Source organism: Oryzias latipes, chromosome 2 (assembly GCF_053564925.1).
Source record: "Oryzias latipes strain Hd-rR chromosome 2, Olatipes_Hd-rR_3.1".
In the NCBI taxonomy this organism is placed as follows: domain Eukaryota; kingdom Metazoa; phylum Chordata; class Actinopteri; order Beloniformes; family Adrianichthyidae; genus Oryzias; species Oryzias latipes.
This window is the reverse complement of record NC_136238.1, coordinates 23,229,750-23,246,219: the sequence shown is the minus strand read 5'-3', so window position 1 is coordinate 23,246,219 and position 16,470 is coordinate 23,229,750. Positions and strand designations below refer to the sequence as shown.

The 16,470-nt window shown below is 39.8% G+C and overlaps 2 protein-coding genes across 4 annotated transcripts in view; one reads left to right on the top strand and one right to left on the bottom strand.

The window, feature by feature from the left end:
• Nucleotides 1-16,470, top strand: part of LOC111946428 (NLR family CARD domain-containing protein 3-like) — a 104,390-nt gene that overhangs the window by 58,947 nt on the left and 28,973 nt on the right. The gene's annotated exons all lie outside the window — the stretch shown is intronic.
• LOC101161614 (uncharacterized) lies at nucleotides 1,049-14,995 on the bottom strand. Of its 3 annotated transcripts, XM_078936202.1 has the most exons (5): nucleotides 14,598-14,995; nucleotides 11,622-11,867; nucleotides 7,900-8,257; nucleotides 1,804-1,977; nucleotides 1,049-1,487 (listed from the first exon to the last, which is right to left on the bottom strand). In XM_078936202.1, exons 1-5 carry the CDS (start codon nucleotides 14,740-14,742, stop codon nucleotides 1,475-1,477), a joined length of 936 nt encoding a protein of 311 aa, XP_078792328.1. In that variant the 5' UTR covers nucleotides 14,743-14,995; the 3' UTR covers nucleotides 1,049-1,474. The 3 variants fall into 3 exon arrangements, with proteins under 3 accessions (XP_078792328.1, XP_078792322.1, XP_023818123.1); XM_078936196.1 differs by lacking the exons at nucleotides 1,049-1,487; nucleotides 1,804-1,977 and having other exon boundaries at nucleotides 5,856-8,257; nucleotides 14,598-14,989; XM_023962355.2 differs by lacking the exons at nucleotides 1,049-1,487; nucleotides 1,804-1,977 and having other exon boundaries at nucleotides 5,856-8,257; nucleotides 11,658-11,867; nucleotides 14,598-14,982.

Sequence of the window (16,470 nt, the reverse complement as noted above, 5' to 3'; positions counted from 1 at the left end):
GGGATTTGGGTTTAAGTGTGGGTTTTTTACCAAATGTGTTTAGTTGTTTAGCTGTTTTACTGTGTTTTGCCGAGTTATTTTGTCCTACAATGCTTACGTCTCTGCACCATGAGTGAGAGTAAAGGAGGGAATGATGAGTTTATATAGCACCCCTACCAAGAATTGCTGAAATGATAATGATGGAGAATTCTTAAATTGATCCACTCACCCTGCATTTTTTGCCCGTCCTTTTTATTGTTATAAAAATGAGTGTATCTGCCGGCTCAAACTTAGACATATGAGAGTGCAAAAAAAACAATTAAGATCGAAAAATATTAATTGAATTGGAGTGATATGACAGTTAGATACATATGTAAATTTGAGTTGTGTAAACAATGCACGTGCATTAACCCAGGGTTACCAAGTCGAGCGTAATTACGCCAACTCATATCCGGTCTTTTGTAACCGACATACCCAGAGTAAGCAAGTTCAGATGGACTTCAGCCAGAGTTCAGGCTTAAAGTCAGGGATTTTAAACATGCTTCCTGGAATTCCCCCCTGAACTTGCTTACTCCCTCCTGCTTCAATGCAGTTGGTGTTGTTGCAGCAGCTGCATCAAAGTGATTCTCTGCATCCAGAGGCTGTCATTCCTCACTAAGATCCACTCTGTTCATTCATGTCCTCTGGAGAAAACAGGCTTTATGCTCAGAAAGTTTCTACTAGTTTAGACATTCTAGAAAATGAGGAGATTCAACTGGATTTAGATTAAACTTCTTTAATACTGCAGCTAAAAATGCTGTCAGCATGAAAAATTTTACCCAGAAAAAGGAAGTTCAATCAGAAAAGTTGTCTTAAAGTAGAGTTTGAAAAAAGGTCTTCACAGGAGATTAAGTTTTGGGATCCTCTTGAGGCTGTTCATATATGGAAATTTCTGGAGTCTTCTCTGTTTGATCCATAGACAATAATTTTTGTCCAATAATATTTCAAGGGAACATGAGTATAGAGGCTACTGACCAAAAAATGAATAATCAAATGATCAGAACAAGCAGGAGAACATGTCACAATGATGTCAATAAAAACATATTTATTAACACAGAAACACAGACGTCAGCAGACAAGGAGGCTGATATAAGCAACTTTGACAATAGTGCATGAACAAAGTTAAGAGAAACTCCCAATACGATCCTGGAGCTGCTGAACGTCTGAATCCAACCCATGTTTCAGATCAACACTCCAAGTTAGAATGAGAAGAGGAAAAGCAGTTCTCCATCAGTCCACCGGGGGAGCTGCAGCACAATAACTGTCCACTTGATGCTGAGAGAGACAGTGGAGCTGATCTCAGATCAGTTCATGCTGCAGCTCTGACACTCATCTCCACTTCCTCTGATTCCTCCATCACTCTGCTCTCCACCTCCCAGGAAAACCGTCTAGTCACAACATCTCTGCTGACCAGCTGCTGCTGCTGCTGCTCCTCTCTGCTCCTCCAGGAGGAACATCAGTCCTTCCACCTGCAAAGAGAAAGTAGAGAGACAGAGATGAAGGAATGTCTCCTGATCCTGGTCTGTCAGTCAGTGATGCAGCACAGCAGCAGAAGGAGCAGCAGGAGCTTCAGTCCTGTTCAGAGCAGCAGCTTCCTGTCATCTTCACCTGTTGGAGCTTCTGCTGCTCTGATTGGCTGATTGTTGTCCTGAAGCCTGTCATCATTCTCCTCAGAGCTTCACTGAGAAGCTGCAGCTTCACAGGAAACTCTGCATCTTTGCTCTCAGACTAACTTTAGGACCAAACATCTGGAAGCAGCTGGACTGACTCCAACCCTCTACTGACCTCGGAGTCTGCAGTTTGGAGTTTGGACTCTCCACCAGATCCTGGAGCTGCTGAACATCTGAAGACTGAAGGTTGTTGAAGCTCAGGTCCAGTTCTGTCAGGTGAGACGGGTTGGACTTCAGAGCTGAGACCAGAGCAGCACAGCGGGTCTTTGACAACCTGCAGTTCATCAACCTGAATCCAGAACAAAGAGTTGAGTTTAAAGACAAAGTTCATGTTTTTCATCCTTCATTTCTTCTAAAGAATTCAGAGCTGAAGAAGATCAGAAAGTTTAGAAAAAGTCCAAAGATGTGAAGCAACAGCAGCAGATCAGAAGAGTCCAGCAGAAGCAGAGAAGAAGAGCATTCAGGAACATTCAGGACAACATGCAGCTGCTTCAGGAAAGAAGTCCAGATGTGTGAAAGTCAAACATCAGCCTGTGGCTGCATCCAAACCAACTGATGTTTCTGCAGCAACAGCAGAAAAAGTCCACTTCCTCTTTCTGCTAAGCTCTTCTCCAAACAGCACTGAATCATGGGAGAATTACAGCAGCATGATGCTGGAAAGTCTTCATCCCAGTTTTCAGCAGATGATCTTCCAGTCCTTCTCTGCTGCAGCCCTTCAAGCAGAGACTTTCAGCTCCAACAGATCAAAGCAGAGAGAAGAAGGAAGTGATGAGGAAGAGTCAGCAGCAAATGTTGGACATTGATCCCTGATCCATGACTTCAGCTCTGAATGAAGAGTCAGAAGCTGCTGGGAGCTTTGATGGATGATGTGATGATGTTTGTGGATGAAAAGGTGAGGATGTTTGTGGAGGATGTGTCTGTCAGAGCAGCATCAGTGACGTGCGATGAGGTTGATGACAGATGTGTTCAGCACACATTTGACCCTCAGTAACTATTTCTGGTATTTTTTCAACTTCAAATTCTGGTGCTTTAATCTGTGTTATCAAATGTTGTCTGTGAAAATGACAATTGACAAATAAAATAAGTGATTTTATTTCAAATTTTCCCTCTTTCTCCCATGATGTTTTTAAAAAACAAACATTGAAAAATATGTTTGGCTTTACTTTTTGAGTCTGTGTGCCGATCCTTCTCCACAAAAAGCTCGATGATTTATTGTAAAGTCTGCCTTATTTTCCTTTATTTTATGAGTATCTCCCTCTCAATGAAGAAAGACGTCCGTAGTCTGTTTTGTTTCTATGGCACCAGTGTAGCTACAAAGCAGCTGTCAGCTCACGTCTGCCCCCTGCTGGTGAGGCTTGCCTCACCTAAAGTCTTTTCTGCGGGCCTATAGCAGAGTTTTCAGCACACGTCTCTGTTAACATTGAGTCCGGCCGTCAGACATGAGGCACAGCGCTTCAGAGCCTCACCCGGAGTTTCCACTACTTCGGTCATCATCATTCAAGCTCAGAAACTGTGGAAAACGCATTGAGTTGACTGAAAATGCATTTCACACAGATCAGTGGAAAATAATACTTACTTACTTTACGTTTTTCTATTTTATCACGATTATTACAGGTGAGGCTTAGCCTCACTTGCTTCACCTGACTGCACATCACTGACTCAGGAGGAGGACCACATGCACGGCTCTGATGCTGCTGAACGTCTGATTGAGATGATCCACATTCAGAAGAGAGTTTGTGCCGCAGATTTTCATAGTGAAAGACATTTGGAAGAAGAGTATTATGTATATATATGTATATATATGTATATATATATATATATATATATATATATATATATATATATATATATATATATATATATATATATATATATATATATAATCTTAATGATATCCATTTTTACTAAATGGTTACTTGAGCTAACAAAGTCTAAAGTGCAGTTATTCCTTTTTTTTTTAAAATAATAGTGAAATGTTCACTGATCTCTTGTTCATGTCTTTTAAGGGTGTAACGATACGTTAAAATCTCAATTCGATTCGATTCAGAGTTTCATAGGGCTTGGTTCAGTACAGTTCGGTTCGGTACTGCTGTTTAACAAATCTGCCTGATATGTATGCCTCATACATAAGCATGCAAGCCTCGCACATGAGCCCACACACACAGGGAAAAATGCACGCGCCAGTTACCAGCTGGACTCAATGCAGGCAATCAGCAAGTAAACTGGAAACACTCTAAACAGCGTTTTACCACGGCATGTGTACAACTGAGCTGGAGGACAGCAGCTTCTCTATAAATTTTGAACTTAACTCAAACTACTGCGTGCATGGGACTTGAACTTTAAAGGGGCTACTGGTAAGCTCAATGCTGGACTTTTACTGTTTGTCACATTGTTGTATTGGGTTAAAAAAAAATTCAATCTTGTACACCGTCCTAAAATGTGTGCAACCTATTTATTTATTGCTCTGTTTATTTACGGTGGCCCAGAAGGGTCACAACACAACACATTAACTCACAACACAACACAATAACTCACAACACAACACCTTAACTCACAACACAACACAATAACTCACAGCACATTAACTCACAACACAACACAATATCTTACAACACAATAACTCACAATACAACACAATAACTCACAGCACATTAACTCACAACACAACACAATATCTTACAACACAATAACTCACAATACAACACATTAACTCAACACCCCACATTAACTCACAACACAACACAATACCTCACAACACTACACATTAGCTCACAACACAACACAATAACTCACAACACAATAACTCACAACACAACAACTCACAACACATTAACTCACAACACAACACAATAACTCACAACACAATAACTCACAACACAATAACTCACAACACAACACAATAACTCACAACACAACACAATAACTCACAACACAATAACTCACAACACAATAACTCACAACACAACACATTAACTCACAACACAATAACTCACAACACAACACATTAACTCAAAACACAACACAATAACTCACAACGGAAGTTAAGCTGCAATGGAAGTGCTTTTATTCTAAAATTTCCAATGCGCTGAGCTGTGGAGGAGCACGTTTTTTCTACAAGAGAAGCTAGCAGCAGTGTTGCCAGATTGGGCAGTTTTGGTTCTAAATTTGCGGTCAAAATTGACTGGTCGGGTATGCATAATTTGGGCTGTTTTAGGGTCGGTTCGGCTGTTTTTTTCCCCCTCATGAATATATAATAGTGGACTATGTTAGGCTGTGTGGCTGTTGGAGTTCTATGTACTGAAGCTCCGTGAACAGCAGAGACGCTTAATGGACCGGGATCTGTCATCTAACCTGTTGTTGGGGGTGTGCGACGCCCCGCCTCTTAGGAATTGTGTTCTTTAAAGCCCGACACTGCGGCTGTGTGGGAGGAGCTACCAGCTAAAGTAATAGTAGGTGTTGTGAGTTAATGTGTTTTGTTGTGAGTTATTGTGTTGTGAGTTATTGTGTTGTGTGGTGAGTTAATGTGTTGTGTGTTAAGTTAATGCGTTGTGAGTTAATGTGTTGCCTGGTAAGTTAATGTGTTGTGTTGTGACCCTTCTGGGCCAGTTTCTGATTGTTTAAAGGTTTTTCAACTATCTGCCATTGTCCAGTCCAGTCCTGTCCCTTTGCAAGTGTGGGAGCACACAGTTCACAAATACACGTGACTTTGTATCCATCTATCTATCTATCCATCCATCTATAAAGTTTTAGTATCAAAGATGTATACAAAATAACTCAAATGTAGTCATGGTAACACACACATTGACAACAAGTACATCATCTAAGCATAAACTACAACCACAGTTAAGCCATTCAAGATTTAGCTCAAATAATTATGAACAACTCTTTTTTTATTTACCTGTACATCTAAAAGAATTAATTTTGTGAAAGACGTCTTACATATTTTGTGAGCAGTAAAACTCATTGTTTAGTGTCCTTACACATAGATTGAAATGTATTATTCCTTCACATTTATGTCTTTGATAATTGTGGCTTAGAGAATATGAAAACCTAAAAAAAATGTCCTAAAAAGTAGGACCAAACTTCCACTATACTTGGGAATGCAAATTTATGCAAACTTTTTAGGAGGTAGTGAATTTCACAATAAAGAAAATTATTTAAAGCAGATCTCACTGGAGCCAAAAAAAAAAATTTATTAGGTATATTTTCAAAAATACACAGCTACAACAAAGGTGAGAGGGCATTTTTAAATCATAGTTTCATCCTTGCAAAAATAAGTATTGCCAAACACAGGGGGAAAAATAACAGTCCAAGAACCTATGGTTCCAATAAATGTTGTCAGAAGTCCCTTTAGAAAGAATTACATATATCGCAAAAGACAAAGAAGAAGAATTAGAAATATATGGCAACCTTTAAAACATTTTGTAAAGAATATGGATCCTTCAGAATAGTAATAATAATAATAATCATGCATTGGATTTATATGCACTTTTCCAGAAAGATAGTATGTTGATCATTTAAACAAAAAGTCCTAGAAAGACTGAAGAAAACTTCATTAGTACAAATTTAAAATTCACTTGTGCCTTGATCTAATGGGTTTACTGCATCAATGTGATCTGGAGGCCATCAGCCTGTGGCTCTGTGTACATAAAATGAAAGCATGAAAGCTCAGGTTGCTATGGGGTTCCTTAGAACATTAGACCTTAGAAGCCGCCCCCAAAATAAAGTCTTCAGCTGTCGTGCAGAGGTTGAGAGGTCGACCTCTTATCAGAAAAGTTTAGAATTAGGAGACATACACTAAATCCTTAATTTCGTTGTTTGTCAAGAAAAAGTCATGTGTGTTTTTATGCGTCTGTTGTCACTAAATACTGACTAAAACTAGTATCACATTATTTACTTGTCTCCTGTGTGAGTTTTCATGTGCCTTTTGAGATGAGATGAATAACTAAAACTTCTTTTACATTCGTTACAAGAAAAAGGCTTTTCTCCTGTGTGAGTTCTCATGTGCTTTTTGAGATTAGATACAGAAATAAAACGTTTGTCACACTCTTTACAAGAAAAAGGCTTTTCTCCTGTGTGGGTTCTCATGTGTGTAATGAGACTAGATCTGTGACTAAAACCTGAATCACATTCTTTACAAGAAAAAGGCCTCTCTCCTGCATGAGTTCTCATATGTGTTTTGAGATCAAGTATTTGATTAAAACTGCTTTCACATTCCTTACAAGAAAAAGGCGTCTCTCCTCCATGAGTTCTCATGTGTGTTTTGAGATTAGATACAGAACTAAAACTTTTCTCACATTCTTTGCAAGTAAAAGGCTTCTCTCCTGTATGAGTTCTCATGTGTCTTTTCAGATTAGATGAATAACTAAAGCTTTTTTTACACTCTTTACAAGAAAAGGGCTTTTCTCCAGTGTGAGTTCTCGTGTGCTTTTTGAGATTAGATACAGAATTAAAACTTTTTTCACACTCTTTACATGAAAAGGGCATTTCTTCTGTATGAGTTCTCATGTGTGTTTTGAGACTAGATCTGTGACTAAAACTTGACTCACATTCTTTACAAGAAAAAGGCCTCTCTCCTGTATGAGTTCTCATATGTGATTTAAGAGCAAATATTTGATAAAAACTGCTTTCACATTCTTTACAAGAAAAGGGCTTTTCTCCTGTGTGAGTTATCATGTGTGTTTTGAGATTAGATACAGAAGTAAAAGTTTTTTCACATTCTTTACAAGTAAAGGGTTTCTCTCCTGTGTGAGTTCTCATGTGTGTTTTGAGACTAGATCTGTGCCTAAAACTTGTATCACATTCTTCACAAGAAAAAGGCTTCTCTCCTGTGTGAGTTCTCATATGTCTTTTTAGATGAGATGAATGATTAAAACTTTTTTCACACTCTTTACAGGAATAAGGCTTCTCTCCTGTGTGAGTTCTCATGTGTGTTTTGATACTAGATCTGTACCTAAAACTTTTCTCACATTCTTTACAGATATAACATCTTTCATCAGACACAGTTCCCATGTAGTCAGGCCCATCACCAATTATTTTCGAACTTTCACCAGATCTAAAAGAGGAAAGTCTCTCTTCTATTCGAGAATGTTTACGTTTCTTACCCAAGCTTGCCTTGTTTTTTCTAACATCAGAGTCACATTGACTTGCTGACATGTGAGCGCTGTCCACACTTTGAACATGACTTATGTCTCTTCTCTTCCTCTGATACCTGTTCTGTAGGTCTGTCTCTTCATCTGAAGTTGATGTTGATTCTGTCTCTTCATCTGTAGTTGATGTTGATCCGTCATGTCTGGTTCCTTCTTCATCCTGACTATCAGTTACTTCACTGTTTTCATCTTCCTCATAAGTAGGAATCTCCATCAAGGTATCAGTCTCCTGTTTCAGATCGAGCTGATCTTCATCCTGACTGATGAAGAGCTGATTTGGCTCTTCTTTAATCTGTGGAGGTACTTGTTCCTCCTGCTTCTCTTCATAACGTGGAAGTTCTGGATACTCCTTTTCCGTTCTGAAGTTCCTTTGCTGGTTGCAGAGATCCTCCTCTTTGGTCACCCAATGCTGGGGGAGGACTGCAGAAACACAAGAAGAGGCCCTTTTATATGTTTTTAGGACGTTGTTTATTGTGAAGCACCAATAACATTTTTAATAATCTCCGTCAGAATATGTCATTTTACATTTGTACTTAAAGAATTTAGTGCCTTAATTTAAACACGATATCCAATAAAAACTTTTAAAAACAAATTTTAAAAAGATCAACCACTACCTGTGACTGCTTATCTATAACACAACTTTCAAAACTGAAGGTCCATTGTTTGTGAAGTAAATTTACTTGTAGCCTTTGACACTATCGACCACAGTATTTTACTCCAAAGATTAGAGCATGACATAGGGAGGAGAGGATCTGCCCTCCAGTGGTTTGATTCCTATTGATTCGAAAGGTACCAGTTTGTTAAAATAAATAGAGAAACTGAGTGCCTGCATCAGAGACATCAAGATCTGGATGACAATTAATTACCTCCTCCTCAACCCAGAAAAACCTGAGGTCTTTATACTAGGGCCTAAAATCCTCAGAGAGGCTCTGTCTGCTCAGATAGTCACATAGATAGATGGCATAAGTATAGCCTCCAATTCTACAGTTAGAAACCTAGGGGTTCTATTTGACCAAGATTTATCATTTAAGGCTCACATATCTCAGGTGTGTGGAACTGCCTTTTTTCACCTGCGGAATATAGCCAAGATCGGAGATATACTTTCTAAGAGTGGTGCTGAAAAACTAATGCATGACTGGATGCTAGACTGGATTACTGTAACTCTTTGTTAGCGGCATCTCCTAAAAGTTCTTTAAGAAGTCTTCAGCTTGTTCAGAATGCAGATTGTTAGCAGGAACTAGCAGGAGTCATTAATGTACCAAAATATTCAGGGGCACAGAACTGAGCCCTGTGGATAGTAACAAATGTAGAACAGATACCTTCACATTTAATGCATTGCGTCCTGTTATTCATGTAATTTGAAAACCATGCAACTGTACGCTCTGACAATCCAGGGCTGAGTAATTTGCTTTCTAAAACAGCATGAAGAATTTGGTCTTATCAGACTCCCCTCATGAGCTGAGGACAGCTGCCCTTGGCTCTACAATTTCAATTCAAATAAATTCAATTTCTTTATTTCAAACACAATTGAAAATAAACAGAAGAGATTCAAAAGACAGATAAAACAAGACAGTGTGCTTGAAAAGGAGTGGTTTGAAGAGAAATCTTGTATGCCAAAACATTTTTCTTCTACTATGTAAACACTCTGTGGGCAAAGGATGACATTGCTGCTCATCCCTTCATGACCTTGGCATTCCCACAAAATAAACCTGATCTCTCCACATTCTCCATGTTTTCCATGCATTGTAAGTGAGATAATCACAGACACCACTCCATGTAGCGGCCAGGCTAAAAACATTAGCTGGTAGCTCCTCCCACATATGGCCTGGTGCATTCATGGAACTCCAGTATACAGAAGCTTAGCAGAACTCCAACAGCCACCCAGCCTAACTTAGACCACAACTAGGCCTGCACAATATACCGCAAATGTATCGTTATCGCAAAATATCCAGCTATGCAATATGCATATTATTATTACATACATATTATTACCCACAAATCTAGAACCAAAACCACCCAGCTTCCGATTTTTAGAGAGAGAGCTATAAGCGCGAGAGAGAGCTAAGTACCAGTTCTCAAAACAGGTGGAACAGGCGAGAACTCTGCAAAATCAACGCCTGGAATAGCAATTCTTTGTTAACGACATCGCCTCTGTTTGGAGAGGGCTTAGGCCAGGGGTCGGCAACCCACGGCTTTTTAGCGCTGCCCTAGTGGCTTCAGGGAGCATTTTCAAAAATGTTTACAAATGTAAAAAGATTTGGGAGAGAAATATATTTTTGTTTTAATATGGTTTCTGTAGGAGGACAAACAAGACACAAACATTCTTAACGTGTTCCAATAATGTAAGAATCTGTAGAATAAATAATGCAACGCCCAGCAGGTACGTCACTTGCAGCGTGCAAAACGGGAGCCAAGCTGTCAACAAGTTGAACTGTCAATCAACTGGCTGCGCTGGAAAACTGTCCGTGGCCCATACACCGCACAACTCCGAACAGTCTCAGAGAGGAGGCAGAAAGAGAAGCAGAGGGTGCAGTCTCCTTTCCAGCATAACAAGTCCATTAATTTTGAACACACACCACAATGAACATTGCACAGGGGTCATCAACCTCTCCCATACTCATGGTGCAACATAAAGAAACAACAAAACAGGAAGAATAAACTAAGGTGGAACAACAAAACTGCCATTTGAAAAGAAACGTGGGCAAACAGAAACGCTCATGCTGAGCCCTATTTTGATCAGGGGACTGCATCCCTCAATCCCCTGCTGCTAACAGACCTAAAATGCACATGACCGCCACACAATATTAATTTTCAACATTTCTGTTTTTTCGTCCAATTTGGCTCTTTCAACATTTTGGATTGCCGACCCCTGGCCTAGGCAAATCACCAACTACGAGCCCAGAACCCAACATGTTGCTGACGACCTACAACTGGCTGAGAGGCTTAATACCTTTTATGTCAGGTTTGAAGTCCCACTCCCCTCCTCAACCATGTGTTACTTATGGGAAGCTTCGGACTGCCACCTGTCCCACAGCTCTACGTGAACAAGCAGCCAAATTCAGCAGAACCATGTCTCTGGCCTGATGTTATTCCCACATATTTACGTGCAGCCAAGATTCAGAATTGCTCATCCAGGCTAAATGTTGTTAGCGTGTGTTGTTAGCCTTCACCTAACCGTTCTTCCGGCTTCGTTCTGCCGCAAAAAAGCACTGACCACACGAATTAAAAATAAAATGATGAGCGAACAGGCGCTACATAATAACCATAACAATAAAAAAAGCACGTTTAGAAGATCATCACGTAAATTACCGAGCTGCTACATATGTATGCGGCACCTCGGCTTGTTTACATCGGGATTTATTTCATTTTCCGGTATTTTAAACAGAACTGCACATGTGCGACTGATTTAGTCTGACCGAAACATTAGTTCTAATCGGAAAATGTTTTTCTGTGCCCATGTACACGGTTGAATTCTAATCCGACCATTGGTCCGATCAAGATAGTAACCGCGGCTACTGAGGGCCACCACTGTCTTCTCTGTGACAGAAGAGGAGGTGGTCAAGCCTTTCCGGAAGCAAACCCCACAGAAGGCTCCGGTCGTTAGCTGGAGGGACTAACTAAGATAATATGATTTGAAGAATGTTGTGGGCTGCACTGACCAACAATGTCTTCTGTCATTTCAACTGGAACGGACAGGAGAGACTCTTCCAGGACACGCTGTTGATGGACTGTATGTTTGTAGTGCTTGAAGCTCAAGATAGAACCGTTGTTGAAGTGAACATACCAATAGTGTGGAGATGAATCTCAGAGTCACACTGACCTGCTGACATGTGACTTATGCAAAGTTCTCCTGGTTCCTCTTTATTCTGTGGGGGTTCTGGTTCCTGCAGTTCCTCTTTAATCTGTGGAGGTTCTAGATCCTGCAGTTCCTCTTTAATCTGTGGAAGTTCTGGTTCCTCCTGTTTCACACTGAAGTTCCTCTGCTGGTTGCAGAGATCTTCCTCTTCAATCGTCCAATGCTGGGGGAGGACTGCAGAGACACAAACACAAGGAGCCTTTTATACATTCCCAGGACATTGGAGAAAATACATGAAGAGTCTGAGGGACCGGAAGAGACGAATTAAAGTAAATATATATGCCATTACATTATCATTATTATACAGTGATCCCTCATTACTTTTCACGGTTTCGCTACTTCACGGATTTGCATCATGCATTGTCTCTACCTGTGCGTCAATAACGTTGCAGTTTAATATGTACATGTAAGTAAAACAGCTTGCCAAATTTACAACACGTACGTGCAAATCATCTTGCAATTTCGAGTTTCTCTAAAACCCGTAGAAAAAAGAGCAACAACAACTTCCTATCACTATGTTCTTTTCCCGAACAAACACACCTGCACCGCTGGCTTCAAAAGAAGAAAACATTGCAGAGCGGAGTGAGGATGCAGCGGCTCAGTCTAAAGAGCAGTGAAATACACCTGAGTCACTATTTTTCCCCCTGTACTTTGAACTTTTTTTCATAATCATTTGAAATTTTCTCCCGCTTAATCCAATTACTCAGGTCGCAGTGGGCGGGGCTAATCTTCGCAATTTGAAACTTTCTGTTGACATTGATGATTAAAATTATTATTTGACAGTACAGTACAGAGTTATTTGTTTCTAAAGTACTTTTATTTGTGAAACAAATTCTTGAGCCTGTAAAATGGTTTGTTCTTTCTTTTCAATGTATAATAGAGTATTTAATTGTATAATCATTGTAAAAAAAAATAGAGGTTTCTACTTCATGGATTTTGTCTATCGCGGGTTCTTTTTGGAACGTAACCCCCGCAAAAAACAAGGGTTTACTGTATTCATTATTTAAAATTGTCATTAAATAATCAAATCAACAAATAAATGTTTAACCATGGTCAAACTGAAGATGATGTGATCTAATTTACATATTAACCATTAATTTCTTGTTGTGGAGTTAAAGAAGAGTTCAATAAAACACAACTTTGTGGAAAGTTCTTTTAAATGTTTCTTTTTTCATTGAACTACTGATTAAATTGGTACTTCTTACTTTGTTGCTTTTGGGAGTTTATTCCCAAAAATAAACGGCAGTGACTTCAGCAGTTGAGCTTGTTGGCCAATGATCAAAGGGTCGGGGTTGATTATGTCATGATTGGTCAGTACAGACAGTTTGGTGACTGTAGTTTCGGTATAAGTATAACTATTGACGACTTTAATTACGATTCATATCTCTATTAAAATGTGAAACATATATGCAATTTTTGCATGAATATACTGACAGGTCTTCATTACCAGTTCATATAAATGTAGACATTTATTATTATTTTTTAAAAGATTATTGATTTTCACAGAATGGTGTTTTACAAAGGTTGCACTTTATTGACGGTCCCTTGGCAGCCGGCTCACTGCATATGGTGTCAATTTAGCGCCTAAAGAATTGTGCAGCAAAACAGTAAAACCGTGCATCAAAACCTCAAATCTGAGAATCAAAATGCATAAATTGAGAACCAAAACCTATAATTTGCAACCAAAAGCTGTAACCCAAAGCACAATCTTATTTCTCAGTTCCCGATTTGTTTTCTCGCCATTCTGAAAACCTGTTTTTGAGTTGCAGTTTTATTTTGAAATCGTCTTTTTGAGTTGTGCTTTTATTTTTTGCGGTTTTGATTCTAAAACCTGTCCACACATAAAAACAGCGACATTTCAGTCAAGGGGAGGGGAGGCGGGACATCCCCAACATCCAGAAGCTCATTGGCTACCGAATAACACAGAGTCTTAGGTCAACAGACCAGTTCCAAGGGGTGAGTCCTTCATGTTTTTCAAATCTTTTTCTATATTAAATGATTAAATGTGTGCATGTAACCAGAGGACACCAGCCCAGTCAGATGAGGAGCTCCACCAGTAGCTGCTAGTGAAAAAAGATGTTAGAAAGTAAGACGTTGCATGACAAACTATCAGCATTGTTCTTCCGTATTAGCATGCTAGCTAGCTCAATACTAGCGGGGTTCCTACTTGCTCCTCATCTGACTGGGCTGGCGTCCTCTGGTTACATAAAGTACACATTTAATCATTTAATATAGAAAAAGATTTGAAAAACATGAAGGACTCACCCCTTGAAACTGGTTTGTTGACCTAAAACTCTGTGTTATTCGGTAGCCAATGAGCTTCTGGATGTCGGGGATGTCCCGCCTCCCCTCCCCTTGACTGACATGTCGCTGTTTTTACGTGTGGACAGGTTTTAGAATCAAAACCACTAAAAATAAAAAGATTTCAAAATAAAAAACTGCAACTCAAAAACAGGATTTCAGAATGGCGAGAAAACAAATCGGGAACTGAGAAATAACATTGTGCTTTGGGTTACAGCTTTTGGTTGCAAATTATAGGTTTTGGTTCTCACTTTATGCATTTTGATTCTCAGATTTGAAGTTTTGATGCACGGTTTTACTGTTTTGCTGCGCAATTCCTTAGGCGCTAAATTGACACCATAGCTGCATCTCTGCATTTACACCTCGAAGAGAACAATTTTGATCAAAAGGGGGAAAAAAACAACGATCTTTTTTCTTTAGAAATGCATTCGTGGTTCACTCTCTGTGTTAACACAAAATGATTGAGATACTTGCTGACACACTTGAACGTTTCAGGAGAGTTATTGAGGCCGGAAGTCCGAATCTGTGAATTTCTTTCTAACTTTAGTTTACCGAACTACGTTCGTGGATCTATTTGTCTGCAGGTGGATGCAGTGAACAAACCTGCAATGTGTAGCTGAAGCTGCGGGTTCCAGCTGCTATCCAGCAGTCTGCGCTGACGACAGAGCTCCTCCTCGTTCTGGACGATGGTTCCTTCAGCAGCAGAAAGTTGTTCTCTGACAGAACCTTCCTGAGGTTCTGAAGACATGGTTCCTGCTCCGATCTTCAGCTCCAACTCCCACAAACACCGCCGTCCTCTTCACTGCAGCTCCGATCGATCATCTGCTAGTCTCACAATCACAGAAAAAAGGTCCAAACAGAAACTTTTCTCCTGTTTGGAGATTTTCCTGAAAGTTCCTGTGATCCTGCAGGAGTCAGTTCTGCTCAGCCTGCAGACCAGAACAGAAAAGACTCTGGAAGCTTCCGCATGTGAAACTTCAAGACAAAGAATCCAAACAACAACATCTGATTGGTTGACTTTTGGAGGGAAAGCTGCAACAGTCTTCTGTGATTGGTTCAGCCGTCCCCGCCCCCACTTGTCCACTGCACAGGGATCAACATTCCAGGGGGGGGGGGGGGGGGGGGGGGGGTTGGTAATCTCACCTTCTTTTGTTTCTGCCCCACTGGCTCTTTCAAAATAAAGGCTTGTTGTGACAGAAACCTGAACCGAACATCAGGGAGGTTTTTCCAGAAAGCAGGTTATGCGAGTTACCACGATACTGTGGAGGTGAACAGGGGTTCATAATATGTTATATGATCTTTTCATTATTCATTACATTCTATTATATTTTATATGTTCTTGTTATTTATGCATTTAACGGATTCTATAACTGCATGTATATTGAATTGTAGAAATATGCTGATTCCTGTCCTCAGTATCAGATAATATGTGCCGAGCTCAGCAATACGGCTGTTTTTGACTTGTGGTCTCTGTTTTCCTTCTGTAGTGGAGTGTTTATGGAGTAACGACACCTGCAATGCAGACTAGACAAAAACACACTAGTCTAATGACGTATTTTGTGTGTTGTCATCCTCCCTCACTGAATAATAAAAAAAAAAGCCTTTTTACCTTGAGGACAGAGAGAAGACAGCCACAGAGCCCAACAGGTCGTGTTTTTCCACTTCTCCCCTTTGTAAAAGGTTTGAAAATTCATGCAGACTTTTGTGTGTCTTTTAGTTTCCCAACTGCACATTTCATTTTGGACGTCATGGACCATCCAAATCTGCGAAGGCCAGACGGGAGGCCAACAGTACGTTTGAGGCTAAGGGAGTTGATAACCTCAGCTTTTGGTTCCAGAAATGGAGGTATGTTTCAGGGTATGTCAAGTTGCCATGGCAACTCATGCTCTGAACATAACCAGGGGGGTTTCCAGGAAGCATGTTTAAACTAGCCTGATTTTAAGCCTGAACTCTGGCTGAAATCCGCCTGAACTTGCTTACCGGGGGTATGTCGGTTCCAAAAGACCGGATATGAGTTGGCGTACTTACGCTTGACTTGGTAACCCTGGGTTAACGCACGGTACATATAGACATTCTCAATAGATCGCCGATTTTTGGAGTCACCATGGAAACGCGTGGAGAAAAAAAAAAAAAAAGCGCGACACTTGAGACGGAAGTGAGACGGAGTCTGAGATTTTAATGACGGCGGATAGAAATTATAAGTCCATCAAAAAAGTAACACGGCTGAAAGATAATTTAGTTAAATTTATTCAAACTCAATAATTGTTTATACAACTCAAATTTACGTATTTATCTAACTAAATGTCACATTACTCCATTAATCTTTTTTCCATCTTAATTACTTATATTTCTTGAACTTTCATATGTCTAAGTTTTAGCCGGCAGATATGCTCATTTTTATAACAATAAAAAGAACGGAAAAAAAATGCACGGAGTGCAAAAATTCATCACAGAATATTCCATCACTGTCATTACA